Raw genomic sequence first — 25,371 nt, 5'->3', positions numbered from 1 at the left:
GTCGTCTTCGGTTGCTTAGTTTCCCCTACAACAGCAGAAAGTTCTGAAGGATAGATGAATGAGCCCTAAAAGTATGCCTCATTTGAATTTCTTTTACTTTCAACTCTTAAATGGGTCAACTACAAATAATCTCCTAAATATGTGGTGAAACTGCATAAGAGACAATGTCACATTGAATATGACCCAACAAATCTCAGAGACTTAAAATGTTTTCAAGACCCATAAGTTATCAACTGTTTTTTCAAAGATTACAATGCTAATAATAGCATTTACTGAATATATACTGTGTGCCAGGCACTGTGGCAGTATACATAGAATACATTTAGTCCTCACATCAATCATTAGGTGTATACTATTATCATCAGAGAGACTGGGAATTTGTCAAAGCTGTTCAGTGTGTGTGGTGGAAATGAGTTTTTCAGTCAAATCTTTTAAATCCCAGATTAAGAGCCTTGTTTCTTAACATGATGAAATATTCTCAAAGTTTCCTGTTCTGTTTGATACAAGGAAAGATCCAAACTAGAATTATCTTCTGGAGTGTGAGCCCCTTGTAGCATAGGTTTCCCCTCTAGGTGAGTGTTTTGGGAACCCATCTGTATCAATGTATCAGCTGGCGTTGTGAGAGGCTGCATTTGGCTTCAGTGAATTTTTTGGAAGACTCTTTCAATGTGTTTGCCCATTTCATGATGGATGATTTATGAGTACCCTTGCCCACACGGTGCTGAGTGTTCTGTTTTTGACCAAAACCATGGCATGACCCCTGTGCTCCACCTTCCATATTCACCTAATCTCACTCTGAGTGAATTTTTTTTTGTTTCCCTGGATTAAAAAAGTCCTCAAAGGGAAATGTTTTACTGATGTGGAAGAGGTAAAAAAAAAAATGGCTGAAGCACTAAAAGGCATCCAAACTGACAAGTTCAAAGACTGTTTTGAGCAGTGGGAAAAAAGTCTCAATAAGTGTATTGCATCAAATGGAGAATACTTTGAAAATGATTGAAGTTTAAACATGTGAGAATAAATACACGATCTTTTTATAAATAAATTCTGGGTTTTTTTAGGTCCCCCCTCATATCACCTACTTTATCTCCATCCTTATGAGAATTTGTTTAGTAAAAAACTGAACAGTCAAGATGGCATATTTATGTTAGGTAAGACTCCATGCTGCTAGCACAGAAACCAAACTGGAGCTGGCATGAGCAGTAACAGGTCCGGATAACGTGCCCACTCTCAGATGGACACTGGAACTGGAGGAGCACTGGGTACTGACTGGCTCGAGACTGGATGAGGAGCTCATCCATCAACCACACACTTTGGCAAGGGGAACATGGGTAGCTCAGATTGCAATGTGGGCACTCCTGAAACCATGGATGAAAACAACTTCTCCCCGCCCCCAATTAAATAGCTTCCCCTCGAGGTAGATAGAGGGGAAATGGGAAAATAGAAGCATATGAAAATAAGTCAAAGTCAAGCAAATGGAATCCTTGTGTCCTGTCCCAGTAAAAAATTAACACAAAAATTAAACTTAAAGATAGATCATGGTTAGATTTTACATCTTAAAAATTTCCACTGAAGATAGGTTACAAAAAATTATTTCAAAATTTAGCTTCATGAAAGAACAAACATTAATTTCTGTGGGTCAGTGACCTGGGTGTGGCTTAGCTAACTTAAGGCCTTCTATCGAGTTGGCCGAGGAAGGACCTTCTTCCAACTCACTCCTGGCTGTTGTAGAGCTCAGTTCCTCCTGGGCCATGGCACTAAGGGCTTCATTCCTTGGCGTGTGGGCCTCTCCATAGGGCAGCTCAGCCAGGCAGGTGGCTTTCCTCAGAGCAAGCAAGAGAACGAAAGATAACGCTCAAGACAGTTATTTTATGACCTAATCTCAGAAGTAACATCTTTTACTTCTGCCATATTTTATTGTTTAGAAGTGAGTCAGTAAGGCTAGACCACATTCAGGAAAGGAAAGTGCATAAGAGGGAACATCAGAAAGGATGTAGGGATTTTTAACAGCCATCTTTGAACTATCTACTATAATGGGTGCATTTGTATGTGTGTGTTTAGGGGCATGGGGTGGTCAGTGGTTGCACACAGTGTGGGACCAATAGAATACTGAGTTCTTATGGATTTTCTTGTTAGGAACATTAAACAGGTAATATGGTAGTCATCATCCTTACAGGAAACAGATTGCATTCACAAATTGAGGATGTAAGACAGTTTCATAAAGGGGTCCTTACAAAATGTGGGTAAGTATAAGGAAATACAAGGAGTAGTGGATTTCTCCAAGGTTTGCAACAGTCTGGTACTTCACTCACCCAAAGCCTGAAGCAGTTATTAGAGTCAGAAGGCCCCCAGACAGGACCTCTGCCTCCCCCACCTGAAGCAGTCAGCCTCTGGCATCGCCACAGGGGAGGTGTCAGGAATAAATAGTTGGCTCACTCTCCCTCAGGCACCTGCAGGCACCAGCCATCAGATGAACCCAACCAGAAGCCAGAGGGCAAGAGAGTCCACTGATGCTGTGGATACAGCCTCCAGGGCACACAGCAGTGTGGGGAGACTGGGGGTGGACCTGGAGGGACGATCAGAAGATAGCCATCCAACCCAAAGGAGCACTTAGGAGGAAAACCACATCACAATAGGCAGAGGGGAAGGAACAGGCTTCCCTGACAAGGTGTTGTTTAGAGCAAGCTAGATGGAAGAGTTTGCTAACAGAAGGATATTTAACACCAGAACAGGCTTTCATATAATTGTACCTCTTGAAGACTCTTCAAAATGGGAAACACATATCCATCTTTATGAGACGATTTGGGCGAAGTCGTACTGATGAAAGGAGTGGGGGTAGCTAAGATGACTTTGAAGGGTCCTTGTAACTTGAGGATTCAGTGTTCCAGGAGGGGTGGATGAAAATCAGGGAACAGGATCTCTTGCAAAATATTCACAACTCTTTGAAATGGAAATGAGGCTACTCCAACTTAGGAGCCCAATGAAAGCAAACATTCAGGGTGTTGGCGGCTGGGCTGGTGCCCACTGAAGAGGCTGCTGAAGGAGGGAGGTGCGCTGCTCTTCCCTGGAGGAGGCAGGCTCTCGCTCAGCCTGTTTTCATCTTTACTTAGCACCTGCTGGCTTGGAATGGTGTCACCCAAGCAGTCAGACGGGTGGAGGTGCCAAAAGCCTGACCTCTGGTGCCTGCTACACCCTCCCCCAACACCTCATGACGGCCTGTCCTGATATAGATGGACAGGGCACTGGTTTAAAATGACAGTCTCAAGTTCGGGTGGGAAGAGAACGCTAATTCAAAGAAGCGGCCAGGCAAGCTTCCTTTCTCTGTGGGAATAATATTATCCCCCTTCTCCATGGCCCACCTGGGAGCCCATTTTGCCTTTAGATCCCGCTGGCAGAAGACCGACGATGAACTCTGTCGACATAGCATGTCCTTTATCCTCCACAAAGCTATTCGCAATGACTTCTTTCAGAGCTATCTCTACCTGCTGGAAAAAATTCCCCTGGGTAAGTGAGTCAGAGCTACTAGATAAGGAAGGAGAAAGGACTACAGGGGCTGTGTGAGGTTGTGGGACTTCTGGGAGAGCGGTCAGAACAAGGACGCTTTTCAGATGCAAAGAACCCAGGAAGGTGTCCGTGTGCTTAAATGTGTCAATGACATTCTTTGTGGAGAGTGCAAAGACTGAGTGCTGCCTGGCAAGTCAGGTCTCTATTTTGGGACTTCCATGCACCCTCAGGCACAGTAATTTGCTTTTCTGGGTGTTGGTTAACTGAGTATCAGGCTTATGGAAACTGAATTCCATGTTTAATATAAAGGTGGGAAAATTAGGTAACTCAAAGATGAGAGTATTAATGCAGAGCATATCAACTAAGAGTTAAAAACAAACTAGTAGAAATAGATCAATATGTCCGTGTGTGTGTGTGTGTGTGTGTGTGTGCGCGCGCGCGCGCGTGCATGCTTATTCAGGCCACATGATCCTTTCTGGCCTTTCTGAGCCAGAATAGAGTTTAAAAGGAGCAGACTTTAGTTTGGTCTTTGAAAATTAAGAAAAAAACTGAGGCATCAGTGTGTCTCCATTTTAGTTATTTCCTCCAGTTTTCAGAGAATTAGACAATCAGGCAATAAAAAGCTTATCTGGTTTCTCTATACTACTTTTCTTAGTCTCTGTAACAGTGGTCACTTCAGCGCACTCCTTACAGCACTAAAAAGGAAATAACTTCCAATTAAAGAGCGAAGTATCACCCTTTGATTTATATTTTCCCCCAGTGAAAGCAGAAACAGCATGTATCAGTCCCAGTCTTTTTTCTTAAGGTTGTCTGAAAGCCCCATTGTGCGCTTGACGTGACCAAGGTTCCAGACGTGAAAGGGGCTACGTGTTCTTTGAATTCCATTCGAGAAACTATATGCTAGCAGTCTGCCAAAGTCTCTTTTTATAAATCCATTCCTGAGGTGATTTTCACTTCTAGACATACAAATACTTTCATCTCGTATTTATATGTTTCTCATAGACCCTCACAGCTGCACTACAGGATATATAGGGTAAGTATCATTATTTGTTTCCTTCATTCCCCCCAACCCCTTCTCATTTTTTCAAACAAGGAAAATAAAACACCAAGGTGACAAGATCTCACCAAATACTAAAACCAGGGCTCCTTTGGGTAGATCACGCTGTCTATAAATAATTCTCTTAAAACAGCAATTACGGTAACTGGTGCAGATAACTGCCACATTTTAAGAATAATGACTAGAGAGAAAAGGAACTTAATCTCTGAAAGTAGTTAAAATGAATTAAAAAGAAAGAACAAAACAGTCTTTTCTGACAAGCAGATGAAAATTATTTGGGACAAGTGGAGAATAATTTACATTTGGCCTCAATCCTCTTTTTTTCTGTCTAGAACAGTCATTTCGATTTTTGTCTGTATTTTTCTCCTTTGTGAATGTGCTGATGGCTTATCAATGATTTCCAGCCTTTTATAAACATTTACTATTAAAATCAAACCTTTAGACAAAGTCTCCCATGAAAGCCCAGGAAAATGCAGGAAAAATGAGATTTTTCTGATGCCTTGCTCGATCCTCTTGGCCTCCCAGCAGCTTGGGGGCACTTCTGCAGGATCTATGGGGTTGCATAAACATGCGGGGAAATGAGGAATTGATTCTAAGCCAAGCATGGCTCCTTTTCCCTGAGCTGGTTTTCAAAAAATGGGCTCTGCTCACTTTCTCTTACCCTATACTTCAGTCCAAACAGTTGCCCTGAGACTAACAGAGCTAGCCCCATCCAAAGTAACTCTTTAACAACTGAGGGCTATTTTAATCAGTATGGACCAGGCTAGTCTACAATAATAAATTAACCCTGAAATCTCAATGGCTGAACATACAAAAGTTTATTTTTCACTTTTGCTACATCATTCCAGCATGCATTATTGGGGGGCAGGGGCTATGTTGCCCAAAGGCATTCAGGGATCCAGGATGAGGAAGGCTTCACCACCTAAAACATCACTAGACACCTTGGCAAGGGAAGATAGGAGCTAAAGGTTTGCCTACCAGCCCTTAAACACTTTGGCCCAGAAAGACATACATTACATCTGTTTAGAGATTATTGCCCAGAACTAGTCACATGCCCTGCCTAACAGCGGGGATGCTGGGCAGTGGGAGGTGTACGTGCTTACTTGGCTGCTAGCAAACGTTTATGCCACAGGGGTCCAAAAAGGTGTCCTTTTAAGAGACGGAAACACTAGGCATTGCCTCTTTCGGATCAATCCAATTGTAGTTAGTGCAATAGGTGTTATGGAACTCCTATTGTTCTGTCTGCCAGAGAAGGTTCAAACATTAATAAGCCATAGACTCTGTTCTTCAGGATTTTATAGTCTGGTAATGAAGACAAATCTACAAGTAACTTTTTGTTAATCTTCAAAAGCTTTAAATTGAGTGTGTAGGGCAGGCAGACTCTCAGCTCTGTGAACACTCAGAATTTTTGCAGCTTTTTCTTTTCTCACGGCAAAAGCTTAAGTGTCTCTAATGTAGCCAACTCCATCGTCTCTGGATGGTGCAGAACAGAATCAGCACATATGCCTCATCTGCCAGTATGACTGTACCCAATCAGAAGGCTTCCCCAGACCCTCAATTAACTTCCCCAACCCTTGGTTTTTGTCCCAGGAGATTTTAACATATACTAAGGGAATGCATTTACGTGTCAGTTCCCCTAATGGACTCTAGTTCCCATGAGAGTAGATACTCATCTATTTTGTCCTCTTCTATATCTATGCATTTACCATTTACCATGTGTACTATGTTCCATGGCTCATGGAACACAGAAAGAACTCAATAAATATCTGTTAAAAAAATTAAATGGCCCCCTACTGATAATGAATAGCAGGTCACCAAAGTCCTGAGTTCAAATTCTGACATGCTGTTGGTAGAGAAGTCACCTCTGTAAGTTACTGAAGTCTCTTGAGCATCATTTTGCACAAAACTGCAGGTCTGTCAGAAGGATCAACTGCAACTAATTATGTAAGTGGAAGTAGTCAATGCTCAATACGTGCCAGTTTTTGTCTTTTCCTTCCTTGGAGCCAGCTCCCTCAAAGTCGCCACAGAGCCTTCCTTAGAACAGGCAGCACCCAAGGTGGTGAGCGGAATTCACTAGAGGGTGTTTCTGGCCATGAAGGATTTGAAGCTTTCTCACGTGGAAATGAAACTCAGCCAGTGGACGTGCTCCCTCCTCAGCTCTGCCGGGGTGTTTTACAGTTGGCTTCCCCTCCTTTTGATGATTTCAAGGCTTCATAGAAGTGAAAATAAAGCCCTTCTTTTAAAAGGCCGCGGAGCCCACACTTCAGAGTCTGCACAGAGAGCCTGTTGTCTGGGGTGGTTATGGGAAGAGCTGTGGCTCAGCAGACTACTTGATTCCTTCTTTCCTTTCTTCCTTCCTCCTTCCAATGGCCTGTGATAGGCAGCCAGCCTCACACCAGCACACTACATAGTGACCTTCAGTCACAGGGGCATTTACTGAAATAGTTCTGGCTCAAATCTCCAGTGGCAGACGTATCTATGCCACTGAATACAACAGGTCTTCAGAAAGAAATGGAAACAAGCCTATTAGTGTTCTCAGTGGCTTGCGTGTGTTATCTCAGTTAATCCTTACAACATACCTATTGGGTGCTACTGCTATTCCCCACCTGGTATCTGAGAAAGGATGCGCAGAGCTGTGCAGTAACTTGCGAGAGATCATGTGTTGGTGGTGGGTAGAGGGAGCAGGGTCAGAGTCGTGCCATCTAGCCCCAGAGCCTGTCTTTTCTAACCATGCCATCATGCTGCCTCCCGATGTAAATGGCAACGTACTAATGTGGGCAGCAATGTAAGTTTTACCACACTTTTTGATTTGACAGGAGTATTAAATATAGTCTAGGGAGAGCACTGACCTTCTACTGAGATAACCAATCAGACAGGCAGGCCAGTGAGTAGGTTCACATAATCTAGTTATACCAGCCCACGTTCAGTTAGAGACTTGGAGTGAGGGCATTTTCTAAAGATGGCTGTTTGTGAATAAATAGGAAGGCGCATAGGAAAACAATTTATATAAATCTCTAGTCTGTGTACCAGTGTTCAAAGGAGCCAATATACATAGAGCCCAATTAGAAATGTTCATGTAAGTTACCCCTCGATAACTCTTCTAGCACTATCCACAGCACACTTCTGAGTACACAAATGTTACTGGATACTCATTAATTAAAAATTGAGTAAGAGTCTATTACTCTTGGACACTGCTAAAGGCTTAATCTAACACCACATTTAGAATAATGGTCCCATGTAATTTAGCAGAAGGAACAAAGTCTTTCCGTTTAAATAGGTATGGGTTAGGACATGGCTACAACACTTACTTCTATGTGATACTCAGTAAGTTAGCAAATCTTTCTGGTTCTCTCATTACTCATCTACCGGATGATGATTATCACACCCACTCCCCTTTGTAGTATCATTATGAGGCTCAAAAGAGATAATGTGTGAGATGATATGAAAGTGCCCAGCAGAATGCCTGGCACATAGGCAGTACCCACCAATTGTTAGTACTCCCTTCACTGACCCCTTTTTAGAAGCATCAGTCACTAAAGAGGAAAATAAGAACAAAGGTCACCCACTTCCCATCATAATTAAAAGCCAGAGTTGATAACAATATTTCCTATGAGATACTCGGAACTTCCAGACGAGACCCAGCATGCAACTACTGGCACTTTGCACATTGACTTCATCCTCCACAACTCACGGCATAGTTGATATGTTTCCAAATGTTTATTGCGACCTCTACAATGCAAATGCTGCAAGATCTTTTTTTCCTCTTTGAAGAAATGGGGAACCAGGTAAGTTCCCTTTTTACTTAGTAGACTTTCAGCTATAGTGTGAGAGGATGAGATACAGGTTCGGGTTTAAATAGACCCGGGTTTAAACCCCAGCTGTGCCACTCCCCAGCTACTCAATCCTCGGCAAGCGAGTTAATCTCTTAATGCCTTGCTCTCTTCTGCATGTAATGTCTACACAAGAGAAAACGTTGTATCTTCTCTATGTTCTATCTATATACACATAAAGATATAGCATGCAGAAGATGTAACATCTATGTGACATAGTCTGCTAGATATACACGTTTGATCAATTATAGCTAATTTTTAATTACTTGGGTATGCCTAATTAGGAGGACATTTCATAAATGGCACAGAAAGTTTGAGTTGTGTGTGCTTATGTCAGCTTTCTCTTACAGCTGCTCACTCCTTTGTTGAAGTACAAAACACTAGTTAATACTCGTTTACTCTGTGAACATCCAAAGGAGGTCTACTGTGCGTTATGCATAATAGCAAGTGCTGGGATTATAAAGAAAAGACATAGCCTTATCCTGAAGAGGTCAGTGTAGGGGGGAGACCCACCCATTATTTCAGCGCAAAGTGTGGTGACAGATGTCACTACAGGATGCAGCAGAGAGAGTCACAGAGGCAGGGCAGCTGCTTAGTCAGCTTCTGGCTCTTTCTGTGCATAATTTCATAGGAAAAGTCTCCAGGACCTCTGTCTGACTTCGGCCTTTCACGGTTTGACAGTAGGCAGCTGGGACACTAGCAGAAGCAGAGAGTCAGGGCAGCACTCCGCCGGCAGGCAGGGGGTGAGACCTGCAGGGCAGCCTGAGTGGATCCTGACTGAAGTGGGGAACCTTCCCTGCTATCCCAATACTGAACTAGCCCTCAGTTGAAAAGGAAAAAGCCCTCTAAAACTTTTGAGGGTTGGCCATACATCATTTAGATACAAGAAGTACCAGATACCTAAAGCACACAAGAACAAGTGAAACCTAGGGGGGCTCTCAGGACAATTCCAAGACCAGTAGTGACAACTTTCTAGCATTCTGGCACACCCAGACCTTCGGATTCCACCAGAGATATTGATGAAGTCCCACTGCCCACCCTCCCCTATTGTGGTAAAAAAGTTAGGTATGAGGTTTTTTGTTTTTTGTTTAGATTCCACAGATATGTCAGATCACACAGTATTTGTCTTTCTCTGTTTGACTTATTTCACTTTAGCATAATGCCCTCGAGGTCCACCGTATTTTTGCAAATAGCAGTATTTCCTTCTTTTTTATGGCTGAATAATATTCCATTGCACCTAGATATTTTCTTCCTTTCTTCTTGGACACTTGGTTTGTTTCTTTCCATTTTAACCATTACTTCTTTAATGACTAAACTGGGAAATGCTCACCAGTAAATCTTTTTTATGGAAGGCTTTACCTTTCATAAGGGCTGTTTTTAATCGTACTTTTTCTTGTAAATAAAAGGCTCATGTGACCCAATATTCTGTGTTGAATCATTTCTAACTCGCTGTCTCAACCTCACCTGTTTACCCTCTGGAGATTCTGAGACCAATTTCCACTTGACAAACATGTCTAATATCTGAAATAAAGCCTGAAATAGCTATATCCAATCTTTCAAAAATAAAAAAGATACTCAGCAATCATATTCACTTAGCTATTAACAACACTTTTTTTAGAGAAGTCACAAGATCTTTATTCTTACTCAGGGCAAATGAACCTCTGTTTTTCTTTCTGTACCAAGTAAACCATTGGAAGGCCCTTGGGAGCTCAGTTCATAAAGTAGGTCAAGAAGTAAATACCATAGAATGCTGAACTGAGATTATCTAGTCTCTGTGTTAGACTGCCCCAATTTACAGAGACATGGCAATCCTGTAAGAAGCAGCCACTAGATGTATTTCTATAATGAAGAGGTTTGAACGGATGACTGATTATCACCTTATCTGAGCCACCTTGCACTACAGCAGGAGCTATCAGGCGGGGAGAACTTGGGGCTGGCCATGACGCCTCATATATCTTTTTAGTGAAATGCTCCTGTCAATTAGGTGAAAATGAGAACTCAAGCCCATAACCATAAAAACTTGCCTATTGAGTCTGACCCCTGCTGAGGTTGGCATTCACTTGTGGTCTAAATGTTGCTGGCATAATGGTCCGTTCCCATTTCCAGATTAAGGGCTTTAATAGACTCGGCCGACGAGTTGACTTAAGCAGGTGATGATGAGCGTGGCTGTTTCGCTGCTTTGGTTGGATCAAGGAGAGCGCTGAGCTGTGGCTTGCCTGTGATCCAAGGCAGCATTCGATTCTAGTCGGACGCTATGAACTGCTATTTCCTAGCCTGGTTTTCTGAGACATACAGTGGAATTTCGAACAGCCATGTTACTGAGATGGTGACACTTGATTTTTGTCATCCCTGTTGAATTTATAAGCATTTATTGAGCCACCTGCTGTTTATACAACACTTTACAAAGTACGAGGGAAGCAGCATTGGTTTGGTCAGTGCTTCCCAGTGTTTTTGAACATGAGGACTCTCCTTTTAATGTTGCCTTTTCTCAATCAATAACTAATTTGTGTATAAAATGGCAAAAATTGTCTATACATTAATACTTTGAAAAGGTTTGTATTTTTAAAATAACTATGTGTAACAGTTAATATATATGGGAAATGTAGTATATAATATTTTTAGTCTCTAGAAAATGATGTGCATGGGAACTGATCCTTACATCCCTTTCAGCAAATTTATCATTGTTCAAGGACCCAAACATTGGCTCCAATGTCTTGAAGTTGGATAATACTGATGTAACTCCACAGATGGAACAAATTACAATGGAACATTTCAATATAAGTGGTGTTTATTGGATTTTTAACTTTTAGAATAAAAATTTGGGACTATGTAATTATTGTTGAATTCAGAGCCAAGCAGTGCACTAGTCCAACATCACAATCTTGGTGTTACCTGAAGAAAGATGTTCCTAGTTAAGGTTAAACAGATTCTCTTATATTCCTTCTACTCAAACTTATGTCATATTTTGGTTTGCTTCATATCCTGGTCATAACATTTTTGTACTGTTGCATATTTTGCTTGGAGCTTTCAACAGTCTTTTTATTTTTTGTGGTTGAGATTAAAAATATATCTTCCATAGGACATCACTGTCTCTTCTCTTCTTATCTACTCTGCCTGTTGTTCAGAATCCAGTTCATTATACTTCTTGAAGATACTGTTTTTGAAGCCTATGTTTTCTGTTGTAATATAAATGGATTTCTTTCTAGAGCTGATAAATATTTGTGATTTGGGTATTTCTTGTCATTGGACTACTGGCTTAATTTCATCTTTCGCCAAATATCTTCTCTTTATTTTAATCTTCATTGGACTGAAATATAGCTTCAAGGAACTTCTGAGGAACAAATCCATAGGAGGTAAATATTCTTTCACATTTGACCGGGGATTAAATTTTAGTTTCCAAATAATCTTCCCACAGAACACTAATGACACTGCTCCCTTGTTTCCCAGTGTTTCTCATGAGGTATGTGTTATAAACCTGTTTCTAGTCCTTTGAATGTAGGGCTGCCAGATAAAATAAGATGTCAGATAAATTTGAATTTAAAATAATCAACTAGTAAGTTTTTAGTATACGTGTGCCACATGCAATGTGTGATATTTTGAGTGTTTATATTAATAAATTATTCATTGTTTATCTGAAATTCAAAACTAATTTTGTTTCCTGTATTTTTATTTGCTAAATTTGGCAACCCTACTATAAGGTCAAAGATACTTAAAGGAAGTATCTTTAGAATCCTCTCATTACTCTTTGCATTTTGAAATTTCCTGAGGATATGTATAAATGTAGCTTTTACTTATTATTTAGCCCATGCTGAGATCTTACAATCTCAGATCTAGGAAATTTTATGTTATTTTTTAAATAATTTTCTTCCCTCCATTTTCTCTGTTTTTGAGAATCCTAATCAGCTTGATGCTGGGCCTCCTAAATTGTCTTTATAGCTCTAATCTTTTTCTGTTTCCCTTATCTTTCTTTGCGCTTGTGTCCTGATAAATGTACTCAGTATTATATGCAAGCTTCTGGTAATCAAAACTTTAATTTCTAAGAAGTCTTCGTTATTCTTTGAATGATCATTTTCTTGGCATCTTATCTTTGATTTATAGATGCAGCAGTTCTCATCTCTCTCCAAGGATATATTAACTTTTTGTTGTTTTGGTTTAAATTCACATGTTTCCAGGGTTATTTCTATTTCCTTTGGGCTCAGTTCTACATTTTCTTTCAGGTTGCCATTTTACCCCCATGTTTTTGGAAATCATTTGTTTATTCGCAGTTAGGAGTAAAGGACAGGGTCTGTGGTTCTAGGTAATGGAGACTATTTCCCTAAATTTTTTTTAATAAGAGAGACATATCCCCATTCCCCACCCCCAGGGTCATAGCTGTGATGCCTGCTGCTTTGTGGGGGTGCACACTGGTCCCCTCACTGGTTGGTATGTAGACAGGTTTTTTGTTAACCATCACTTCCTTTTGCAACTGTCCTGCATTGCAAGTTCTTAACGTTGTTCCACGTACCCTTTGTCTTCCAGAAATTTGTTGAAATCATGAGTACACCAGTGGCCCCCTCTCATTTTCTTCACTGTCATGGGTGGAGTTTATTAAAACAATTCTTGGGGAGTACTGAGAAGGAGAGAAGACAAATGCATGTATTCAGCCTGCAGTCGTGAACCAGAAGTTCCTCTCTTTCGTTTAATTCCTATCATTTCCTCCTGAATGTGCTCTAATGAAGATATTTTATATCTGCAAGGATGCATTTTGGTTTATAAAACACACTTAAATATATACCCTTCAGAAGTTGGAACATACATTTTTCTAAAAAGGTCTTAAATAATATATCATATAGTTTCTATATGGTTTTTGAAATGACATAGTATATCATAGTATAATATGCCCAGCCCACTACCTGGTACAAAATAGTTGCTCATTAAATATTATATCTCTTTTTATTATTTTCAGAAGATAGAGCTTAAGCACATTTTCTGTAATATTGGTGCAAAGAGGTATTTGAATATGAGTTGCTTGAAAAAGAGATGAAAAAATAGCTACCCCTAATCTATCTTGTGATTAGAAGGATTAATGATTAGATTCTCATTACACGTTTGGAGCTCAAAGATAAAACTCACTGTGAAACTTGTGACATTTTATATTCTACTGTAACAAGCATTAAGTACAGTGATAAGCTATAGTTGTATTAAACAATAGGATATTAAATCATGAAAAAATGCCACGATTATGATTTATACATAGATTGCAGAAGTTCAGAGGGGTTAAGAAGTTTTGCCAAGGTTACACAGCAAGTAAGTCACTGAGCCAAACTCAGCAGGTCTTCTGACATCAAACCAGTATCTGTTCATCCACAGTACAATGTGCAGGCTTCTAAGAGAAAATCAATGTGTGATAACACTGAATTTGTTCTGTCACATAAATATTAATAACATTTCATTTGCAGTGAAATTATATGCTTTGACAAGTCAAGTCATCAATGGTGAGATGCAGTTCTATGCCAGAGCTAAACTTTTCTACCGAGAAGTACCAGCTACAGAAGAGGGGATGATGGGAAATTTCATTGAACTGTCCAATCCAGATATCCAGGCCTCTCGAGAATTTCTTAGGAAGTTTGTTGGGGTGAGTTATCTAACTACAGCTTGATGAAGACGCAAAGTTCTTGCAAATATTGAGCTTGCATGCTTCTGTGTTGTTAAGTCGTATTAAAGCCGTATGGCATAGCCAAGAGTTCAGCCTGAAAGCCTGCTTTAAGATTTTCAGAAAGGATGGGTCATGTCAAGCCACTGGTTTATCCCATTTGGCATTTCACCCTCCTAAGCACCATCTAATCACTCACACTTCAGGGAAAGGTGAACCAGCAGTGCTAATATTACACGTTGGGGGTTAAGAGGACATCTATTTTAGAGCCTCATAGTAAAGAGCCGACAGCCAGATAATTGATGAGACATCATGCCATTTAGGATCTTGGGGTGCATTAGTGATTGTCTCTAATAAAAATTTGATGTGGTAAGGGAATGCATGCTTATGTTTGGCTTAAAAATGGTATGTGCAGTAGAATCTCTTAATATTATTTTATACATAGCTCGAACATTGTTTTGAAAGAATGGGATCCCTTTGTGGCCCAGTGTTGGATGAAACTCCAATTCCTTGCTCTATGTTGTATGGAGACAGTGTAGAGTAGGGGCCAAAATTTTGAGCTCTGGAGTCATTATGTTTTTTTTACTCACTGTATAAGCAATGTTGGGCTTCCTGCTTAAATGTTCTGGGCCTGTCCTCTTAACTCCGACTAGGGCATAACCATGGAGCCTGCCTCAGTGAATAAATGACAGCCAAATGAGATCATGTGTGTAAAGTGTTTGCTTTAATGCACACAATTGTTACCCAATAAATCTAATTCATTGCTACTAATGATAATAACAGGCTTTCATAAAACACATTTCATTATACTTTAAGGAGCTTCACTTAGTTGTTAGAACAATAAAGCTGCCTTAAGTCCTACTGATGATATAAAGTCCTAACTGGCAAACAGGTTTTGTTTCAATTTATTATGAAGTCCTTAGTTTGAAATTTGGAGCTGGTTTTGTTCTGATAAAGGAAACATTGTAAATATGACAAGTATTTGGGGTTAGGCTGTCAGCCTACTTAGAAGCGTAAGGTGAGGCTCACTTTACAGCAGGTCTCCCTGGAGCACTGAGAGCCTGAGCAGAAAAGATAGGGTCAGGAGGGAGTGCCCACTGGGGCCAAAGTGTCTGGGCGTCAGCTGCAGCAGTAAGGACTATGGAGCTGGGGAGGATGGCCAAGGTTGTTCACAGGTCAGCTTAACCTGGAGTATTTCTAAATCTGTTGCTGCCTGATTTCACTGAGTGCTTTTTCTGAGACGGCTGGTCACTCTGCCAAACCCTCTAGAAGGATCTCTTGTTGACTCTTTGCCATTCCAGGAGGTAAGTACTATTACTATCTTCTTTTTCTTGGTTGTGGAAACTGAGGTTTGGAGAGGTTAAGTTGTCAAGGTTACACAGCTGGTAAGAAACAGAGCTGGAACTTAAGCCCAGACAGGTCTGTCTGACACCAAACTCCCTGCTCTTAACCATGACATGTTTTTTCCATTTGTCTCATGAAAAAAAAAAAAAAAAATCCCTGCATTTTAATTTTTTTTTTTTATGGACCACAGACCTCAAGTCTCCTCTAGTCTGGCAGAGAGCAACGCCTCCTGCTTGCCTGGTGGTGAAGTGGACTTTGATCCCACTGCATTTCAGAGGCTTAGTTAGTAATCCAGCTGTCTTGTCACTCCGTGTGGAATGCCAGGCAGACCGCAGGGATGCTGGTCAGACAGAGCCCATCCACACGCCCACGGGCCTGGGAAGGGAAGCAGACTTGTGCTTGCGTATTTATGTTGGAAAGCGTGAGCTGCTCTTTCCAAACAAACATGAGGGGTCCTTCTTAGTAGACAAAACTCATCATGAAGCTGTGACCTCTAAGTACAAACTTGGTCTTTTTAAAAGAATATTTCGGAACTCTGACCTATTTAATAATCTCCTAAATGAGTGTCCAGGTCAAGATTCAAGGGGAGAGGGACTATAAGGACTTGACACGCTTTATCCCTGAGCCAATCGGGAAAAGGCGGATGGTTTAAAGTTTGGCTTTCCTTTGAACACTCAGTGACATGGGATGGTCAGAAACGGTGCTTAAACTTGTCACAAATGGGTTTACTTTAGCAAATAAATGATATCAAGATGATGTTCACGGCATAGCCGATAACTTTCCTCTGTTTTAGCTTTTTGGCAGGGAGGGGTAACAATTTGTAAAAAGTTTTCGGTATTTGATGGCATTTCTTTTTTGACATTTCTCAGAGATTGCACAACTGAAAACTTTGAGTTTAGCTTGTTACATATGCTTCATGGTTTTTATACAGTGGCCTTTAGCCCTGTTCATTTTAGCTTTAAACTCCACTGGATGAAATGTGAAATAATGTTCTTCAAAACAAAATAAATGGCAGAATCAAGACCAAAATGAAATTCCTAAGAGTATTTTAATGAGCATAATCAAGGAAAATAAAAATAACAATCTCTTGCTTTGAAGTCACACAGTGTATGTAGTTCTGGTACATTCATGGAAAGGCCTCAGATCCCAAAACAGAGTTCTGGATAGTCACGGTGTTAAAGAGGTGGTGCCACTGTCCCTGAGACCAGTCTTTAAAGATCCCTCTCAGAGGAGCTGCATGAAGATTAGAGACAGAGAGAGAAATGCGGTGCCAGCATATGGGAGGCAGTTCCAACCATGGAATATCAGAGAGAACTAGGAAACAGTGGGGAGAGGCTAGATGTGCACGAGATGTGAGTGAAAGTCGTCTTCTTCTATGTGTAAATAACCATTGTTTCAAGAATAAGTGTAGTCAAATACTACACATCTAAACTGGTAAAATAATACAAGTCAGAGTAGAATTTTTCCAGGGAGTTCTGTTTCAAACACTTCACTTCTCTGGGCCTCAGTTGCTTTGCCTGAGTAAGTAGGAGAATTAGACAAGAGCGGTTAAAAAACCCCAGGGTTGTGCTAGGATCCTTTGAGGGCTTATCAGAAGGACCACAGGAAGGCTTAGTGTGTGAGGCCCTTCCCCATTTTAACCAGAGAGGCTTCACACTTTTTTGTTCTTTGGGAAAAATGAGTACAGCTGTCAGAATCTTCTTGAAATCCTCTGGCATATTGCTCCAAGGTCTCTCTACTTTATTGTTTCACAGTTCTACATCTAAAACCACTTGCTATAATAATGTGAGCAACATGATCAGTAGAGGCTGTAGGGCAAGTAATAATAAGAAAAAAATTGTAGTGATAATCTCTTATTGAGCACACAAATTTCTACTAGTCATTTTCAGTAGTTCATAATAATTTTTCTGTTCTTCCCACATCTTATGTTATGAATTTACTTGGATGAGGGTTCTTTTACAGCCTTTCCAACATAAGCCTTGAGCCTAGGCCTTTTTTCTGAATTAGTTTAGTTGAAGTTAGAATATCCAAATGAGGGAGGTGGCATAAGCAGGAATGACAAATGAATGGCCCATGTATTACGATGTCCTCTTCCCATACTCAAGGCAGAGATCACTAACCAGTCATCAACCTCTTTCCTGCTGAGTTTGAATGAAGCCTTAGAATTCCTTTCAACACAGCATCAGACAGCCCCTCCTTAGGAAATCAGACTTGGTATCGGAGGTGACAGCCCTAAGGATGAACGGGCTTTTGAGTCACACAGTTCTCTGTTCCGATTTAAGTTCTGCCATTAACTCTGTGGCATTAGAAAGTAAAGTTTCCTAACTTCCATATTAGGGCATAATCATATTGTGGAATTGTTTTGATTATTCCAGTTATTATATACGCAAAAAGCTTGCTACATATAAGCACTCAATAAATCATGGATATTATCATTTGATTTGGAAAGAAGTTATAATTGCTTCACTTTTTCTTCCTCGCTGCACTTTTCTTGCTATGAGGAAGGCCTTCTGGGTGAACTGAAAAGCACATTTCTGATCTTTCCTTCTACTCAAACTTCACCTTTTGATCCTTAGCCAAATTTTTAAATATATTTTTTAAAACCTTAGTTCCTGAGAAATCAAGAGTAGGCTTTCTCCTTAAGATCTTCATTGGCAACTTCAAGTATCTTGTTACTGTAATTTCTAGGACAAAACTTATTCAATAGCCATCCCAATGATAACCAAATCAATCAGACCGGCTGAATCTTTAAGATATGGATGGATTTGTATAGACACCTCAGATATACAGCTGGCCATGTATATGTACATATTGGTATATATTACTTTATACAAGTTTCAGAAAGTTAATTTTGGTTGATTTCCCCTTTGTTCACTATCTATCTATCCATCCTTCCCCTTCAGTGAATTTAATGTACAGACATACTTAAACAATTTAGAGGCTTTTGTGCCCAGTGAATCATGCAGTATCTGATACAAAAGCAGGAAACAGTTTTTAGCACAAAAAGACAGAGAGGATTTTGCTGCGGCCACCTTTCATCCACTTGGATGTGCTGTGTGCCATCAGGGCCAGGCCTGCGGGAGAATCCAGGCCCGAGAAAAAGATGCTTAGCATTCCCTCAGCTCAGGTCCCCAGAACCACCCCCTGTACCAGAAGAGGAGAGGATTTAGAGCCCCCAAAATCTGATTTGAAAAAAATAAAATTTCAATTATATAAAATGAATTGAAATGTTCACTGAATGAATTTAAAAGCACACTTAAAACTCAGAAAGGCTGTGATCACTTTGCTTTTTAAAATAAAGTAATAAGCTATATAGTGTAGGTCTATTTAGCAAAGGGTTTAACCCAAAGTGACAGTTGGCAGTTTTATTTTCACAGGGCTTTCAAGGGTCCATTTCTTAAGAGAAAATTACCAAGCTTTGATTTTTCTAAAATCCTATTTTGAAGTTCTTTTGAAGATCTATATTTGGATAATATAAATAAAAGAAACACTGGAAATGTTTTGGCACTTTTTGAAAAAGGTAAATGAACGTTCTATGACCCGATTATGGTAGTATGTCCCTGTACACACTTGTCCAAACTCATTGAATAATACTCTTAACATAGTGCATCTTATTACATGAAATTGACCTAAATAAAGTTGGCCTGAAGAGGTCATTGGAGGTCCAAGACTCAGAGTGGGTGTTTGTACCTTTGTGTAGGGGCCCGGTGGAGCCGGGACGGACTGTGCCCTGGACTGCGGCTCTGGGATAGGAAGGGTCAGCAAGCATGTCTTGTTGCCAGTTTTCAACAGCGTGGAGCTGGTGGACATGATGGAATCTTTCCTCCTCGAAGCCCAGAACTACCTGCAGGTCCATGGGGACAAGGTGGAAAACTACCACTGCTCCAGCCTGCAGGAATTCACACCCCTGCTGGGGAGATATGATGTCATCTGGATTCAGTGGGTCTCTGGTTAGTCCTGCATGGCCTTGCACCTGCCCTTCTCCCCTCCCCACAATAAAGACAACACTGGACTCATTTGAGGATTGGAGGAGAGGGAGCAAGGATGTAAAGGGAGATCTAGCTGTGGCTGCACCCAGGGCGCTTAACTGGCCTTGGGTATCACAAGAACTCCTAAAGAGCTCTGGTCCTTCTAATTTCTCATCTGACATCATTTGTATAAGCCTGACAGTTCCCATCCATAGGGATGGAATGCTTGGGACCAATCTGAATCTTAGAAGAAACCTAAATACTTGAAAAACTTTAAAAAGTAAGTCCAAAAGATGAATTTCCATTTATTAACAAAACTAGACTTTCTTAGGTTTAAATCCTTAGGAAATGAGACAACGGCGAATTAGATTTTGCGGTGTGTGTATATGGGTGTGCACGTGTTGGAGACACAGATGAATGATAAGAGTTCCGTTGTAGGGGGGACTATGAGAGGGCCCATGGGATGGGCAATAGTTTATATCATACCCATGAGGTAAACAGACCAGGTAGTATGATATCTATTTTACAAACAGGGCACTGTCCTCTTATGTAAATTCTCAAAGCCTCCTGGGACAAAAACAATCTGGGCAATTAGAAAATGCACAGATGAGAACAAATGGTCTCCTGGTTCTTTCCTACTCACCTTTCCTACCCACCGTTTCCTCCTGTTTCCCCATCTATCTGGCCTCACCTGTAGGGTACCTGACTGATAAAGACCTTGTTGCATTTCTTTCCCGATGCCGAGAGGGCCTGAAGGAACATGGTGTCATCGTCCTGAAGGACAACGTGGCTCGGGAGGGCTGTGTCTTAGACACCTCGGACAGCAGTGTGACTCGAGACATGCACATCCTCCACAGCCTCATCAGGAAGAGCGGGCTGGTGGCACTGGCCCAGGAGAAGCAGTACGGCTTTCCAGAGCAGTGCATGCCAGTATGGATGCTTGCGCTGCGCAGTGACGGGTGCGCCCTGTCGTCCACCGAGGGATGGAAAGAAGCGATGCAACATGTGTCTGGAAATGACTGGTGATGTCGTATGTCCAGCTTCCACTAATTAAAGAAGTTCACGCAAGCACTGTGGATTTCCCAAAAGATAAATGAAGGGAAACATCAGGGAAAACGCCTGCATACACCTGCACAGTACGTGTGCACACAGGGAAAGGAAAGGGAGCAACGCTCATGGGCTCCCCATGGCCTCAGTCCCTGAAGGCTTGCATCAGAGCGGCTAGGGCAAGGTCTGACCCCCTTTCTCCGCCCTCGTGCCAGATGCGTTACACTTCCTTCCTCTTTGGGACCACTTCTCTTAGACAAAACCTCTCCCAATTAATAAGATCACAGTCAAAATGATCTTATGAAAACAAGCCCATTACTTAATTTTGTCGTTAGTCTTTCTCTTAAAAAATACATGGTTTTCTTTTCTATTTTGGGTCAGTTCACCACTTCAGCGATGTTACGTGGATGTAATCTGATGACAGAAGCCTGCATTTCAGAGATGGGGAAGTGTCTCCTTTCAGGAAAAAGTGTTGTACCCTTGAAATTTCAGCTGTGAACATACAAGTAAGCATCATTGATAATCTAGTTTTAGCTCTCAACTTCCAGCACTGCTTGCTTCCTTGCAGCGCTCCTGATTCCTTGACTGATATGGATGCACATGGGAGAGAAAAGGGAAGTAATAAACCTGAAACATGAACTGGATTAATTTAAGGTATTGGTTAAAAATAATAAAACATCTTTCACAGCGAAATGAAATTTAATTTATTACCTTTAAAATACTCACTATCTTCATGTTGAAGCATACATTTGTATTTTGATTTAAATATGTTATTTTGATGTATGAGTCTTCAAGGGAATACAAAGATTCAATTTACATAAAGGAGGTCTACGGCATGGATGTGCTATCACCATAAAAATCCTATCTGCAAGGCATTGCTCTTACTTAAGAGGAAAACAAGCATTATAAAACATTTACTCCTTCATTATAGCGTTACCTTGCTAGTTTCGTTTTTGTACTGGAAAACCGTGTCACTTACTCTTGCCCCTGGCACCTACTGTCTGTTACTCACCACACTCTAGGGTAACATGACAAAATGTGAGGTAGAACCTTTAGTGAACAAGCCAGAGCAGAACTAAGTCCAACGGTGAACCATACCAAATGGACTGAGTATGGCAAACAAGGGCACGCTAGTTTTAATCCTTTTTTCTTGGAGAAAGTTAGGCAAATCTTCTTTTTAGACCCATCCAGGAATTTTTTTTCTTTATAACAGTGTCCTTAATTCTGTTACTTCTTGACTTTCTCCTTTGCCAATACTCAGATACTGACTGACACAATTATCAATTGCCTCTGCCCCTGGGCTAATGGAAAAAGTAATAGAATTGTCCTATGGATATGGATATGGATATAGATATGGATATGTGACCTTTAACTTGGTCCAGTCTTTGAGGTTGATCAGCAGGCCATTTTCTCTTCCTAAGTCAAGTCACTTTCCATTCTCCTTAGAAATTTTCCATTTTTTTTATTGTTCCTCCTAGTTTCCCAACTTTATATCTATCCTTAATGTAATTGAGAAAACAGATGTTGGAGAGTAAATTCTATCAACATCTGCCCTCTATACTCTTAATAACAAGATAAAGGAAAGAGGGACTTGAGAGGAGAGGCCCTTGGAGCTTATCCTGCTGCCTAATAGGTCATGTTAGGGTTTGGACATATTATTCAAAAAACAAGAGAACGTTCTTGAGGGTTCAAGGGAGGGACTGGTTTTTCTGATCCTGGGGGTAGAGTCAGAGATACTGTAAAAGGAAGACATTTAAGTGAAACTTACTCCAGCCATCTTGAATCTAATTCAGTAAGCCAAACACTGCTGATGTTATCAACACATCTGTGCTGTTGGTGTAAGTAACAGTCTATGTTAGCTCCAAATTCTGTGCATAGCACAGCTGCCCCAGAATCATTTGGGAAACTTTTATGAAACAGAGATTCACAGGCGATGTCCCCATGAGAGTCTAGCTCTGTGATGTAGGCTTAGATAATCTGTATGGTTTATAAGGCTTCAAACAGATTCTGCTCATTAGTTTTGTCTGAGGATAATAATGGAGAATGGGGAATGGGGCTGGGCCCTTCAGAGCCACAGAAAGATTAGGTAGGGTAGGCAAGAGTGTGGACCAGGTTCAGGGAGAGAGCTAGATGGTAAAATCCATTCTCCATACTGATGCCGGTCTTTCTACAAGGCAAATACGACCATGTCACATACAAACTCTCAGTGATTCCCTACTACTACGTGTGAATTCCCACTCTTTAGAATGACAGCAGAGCCCTTCCTGACCTAGCACAGGCTTTCCCTGTTCACCCTTGGTTTCTCCACGCCCCCTGCAGCTGAACTTAACTACCTGTAGTTCCCTGAAGGAGCTACCACTTACGGCTCAAGCATTTACAGGCATTACTTTCTTAGAATCAGATGTCTCTCTTCCTTTTCTATCTGCCCCAGATTGTTTAGTCATTGCTGACTCTAGGGAAGCTTCCTTCCCTCACCTCCCCTCACTTCAGGAGCTGTTAGGTGCCCCCACTATGTGCTACCCTAATACCCTTTGCGTAATGCAACACAGCACTTACATGGTGCTGTAACTGCCCACTTAATGGAGCTCCTTAACTGAGCATCCATGGTTAGAACCTGTCTTTAGCACAGACCCTCACATTGCAGGGATGCAGACTTTGGTTGAAAGTATAAAAGGCAGCGTTACATACGAGTAGTAGAAAGGCTCAGGAGACAGGCTAAGTTTCTGGAGGCATCCAACAGGAATCAGAGCAAAGCAGCAGGAAACACCAAGGGCTTCTGAAGTCCCATGAGCACTGGGATGTGTAAGACTGGTCCAGACAGTGGCCAGGTGATACAAGCTGGCAGACAGGAAATGCAAAGAAACAAGGCAGCAGTTAGCTCAGGGATCTGACACGGGCATTCAGGAGGAGACTGCAGCAAGAAAAATTAGGTCCTCCTAATTTTTTGAGGTAAAATCCTGCCTAGTAAGAAAATCTCTCTCTCCCTTTTGTATATGAGTCAATCCAAGAAGAGGGCCAACCCAAAGCCCAGAGTTTCATCATGTGAAAGACTGTACCTCATAAGAAAGATACATTGTAACTGTGAGTAAATCATAACAAAACAACTCCTAATCCTCACCTGTTCCTGGCTAAGCAGCGAAGCGACAAATCCAAAGAACCAACCAAGTTATAGATGAAGTCAGTCCTGTGAAGGCTGAATATAAGAAGAAGGTGCTCACTTGTATCTGAGATGAATTGATTGCAAACATGCCTGCCATTCTAGGTGAACTTTGGAGGACCCCTTGGCTTACAGAGGAATCCATGAATGGGTATAATCTTCGCCTACCTCCTCTTCCGAGAGCGTGGGCCACCACTTCTAAGCACCATCTTAGAAGCATGCCAAGTCTTAAGGGGTCGGCAATTTTATAGATTCAGGACCATCATAAAAATATAAAACAAAATGAATAAGGTCATCCATGTGAAAGATGATCTGCTTTGTATTATGGACACATTTTGGTCTTATCCTGTTTTTTTTTTTCCTCTCCACCATTTCCTGTGACTGGTCTGTTTTGAGTGATGTATTGGGGAGAAGACCTGTGGCAGATACATTCAGCTGCCTGTCAGGAGTAATTAAAACCAGTTGTGTTATTGCTTTCCTTCGTCCCAGCTGACGCTTTGATGCTTTGGTGTCCATGCCAGAAAACTACCTTTTATAATCATCAGAGGCCAGTGTTTTTGCAGAGGTCACTGCAAGCTAATTAAGTAAATATGTGAAAAATAGTTTTAAATTATCTCAATTAGCAGAGTGTGTGTATACATGTATCTAGAGTAGGGTTGAGGAGAGACTTTTTAAATGATAACTGACTTGCAGAGTTAGGGACTTGGGGCCAGAGAACCGTGCATATACAGCACCTTTTTATGTTCATTAGGTTGGCATAACTTGACCTCTTGGTGCATGACAGGTTGTATTAGTTTCTGAAAATAAACATATAGAAAATGTCCAAGAAGATCATGGCTTGGTAATGGGAAAGACAGATACATAAATAATAATAAATCACGACAAAAGGACTGAAAGAGCAGCATATACAGGGAGTTAAAGTAATACAGAGAACAGAGTGATTCACTACACCTCTGGAGGGATGCCTACTGTGTACCATACATTGCTCTAGAGTCTCCAGATGCACCAGGAAATAAAACCTAAAGATCTTGTCCTTGTGTAGCTTGTATTTTAGAAGACATACAGGTGCAATAAATATTGAATAGTAAATTATGTCATTATGTTAGAAAGTGGTTAAGTTTTGGGGGGAAAGATGGAAGTAAAGTAAGGGCGTTGCTGACTCTAGGGAAGCTTCCTTCCCTCACCCCCCCCCCACTATGTGCTACCCTAATACCCTTTGTGTAACACAACACAGCACTTATATGGTGCTGTAACTGGGAGTCATGGAGGGAGGTTGTAATTTCAGATAGTGGTTAGTATTGGCTTCCTTGGAGAAGTGGCATTTGAACAAAGAAGTGACGAGAGTGAGGTCACGGGCCACATGGATGCCTGGGGGAAGAAGGAACATCCAAATGCCCAGTCTTCAGTGCACCTGGCCTATCTGAGAAGCAGCAAGGGGGCCAGCGCAGCTGCCGTAGACTACGGGGGAAAGAATGTAGTAAGATACAAAGTTTAGGGACAGGAGTGGGGCCAGATCATGCAGGGTCTTGTAGGTTAGGGAAGGGCCTTTTACTTTTATCCCAATTGAACAAAGAAGCCACTGCAGAGTTTGACCAGAGAAATGACATCTGACCTGTTTAACAGAATTCCTCCGGCGTTGGGAAAAGAGAGCAGTAGACAAGGACAGACACAAGGAGATCAGTTAGGACAGGAACTGGTAGGCTATGGCTCATGGTCCACGTCCAGCTGGTTGCTTTTTTGTAAATAAATGCTTATTAGAACACAGCTGTAGCCTACCTTCCACAATGACAGGAGAGGTAAGCATTTGCCATGATGGTTGTGTGGCCTGCAAAGCA

The 25,371-nt window shown here is 41.2% G+C and overlaps 1 protein-coding gene across 1 annotated transcript; it reads left to right on the top strand.

Moving 5' to 3' along the window:
* Positions 1-3,298: 3,298 nt before the first annotated feature.
* On the top strand, positions 3,299-20,358 carry NTMT2 (N-terminal Xaa-Pro-Lys N-methyltransferase 2). The gene is made up of 4 exons (XM_054587600.1): positions 3,299-3,501; positions 13,827-14,002; positions 19,065-19,314; positions 20,030-20,358. Exons 1-4 carry the CDS (start codon positions 3,348-3,350, stop codon positions 20,356-20,358), a joined length of 909 nt encoding a protein of 302 aa, XP_054443575.1. The 5' UTR covers positions 3,299-3,347.
* Positions 20,359-25,371: the final 5,013 nt, after the last annotated feature.

The sequence above is a fragment of the Pteronotus mesoamericanus genome, unplaced genomic scaffold (assembly GCF_021234165.1).
Source record: "Pteronotus mesoamericanus isolate MK-2021 breed Mesoamerican mustached bat unplaced genomic scaffold, CSHL_Meso_final scaffold_1186, whole genome shotgun sequence".
In the NCBI taxonomy this organism is placed as follows: Eukaryota; Metazoa; Chordata; class Mammalia; order Chiroptera; family Mormoopidae; genus Pteronotus; species Pteronotus mesoamericanus.
Note: the sequence above shows the minus strand (reverse complement) of the source record. Positions and strands in the feature narration are given on the sequence as shown.

What these genes read in the sequence shown, in the direction of transcription:
- NTMT2 (XM_054587600.1), top strand. Translation starts at nt 3,348, where the DNA reads ATGGCCCACCTGGGAGCCCATTTTGCCTTTAGATCCCGCTGGCAGAAG. An exon ending in GCTGGAAAAAATTCCCCTGG is followed by an intron (nt 3,502 to 13,826) that starts GTAAGTGAGTCA and finishes TTTCATTTGCAG; the next exon opens with TGAAATTATATGCTTTGACA. An exon ending in TTCTTAGGAAGTTTGTTGGG is followed by an intron (nt 14,003 to 19,064) that starts GTGAGTTATCTA and finishes ACCTTTGTGTAG; the next exon opens with GGGCCCGGTGGAGCCGGGAC.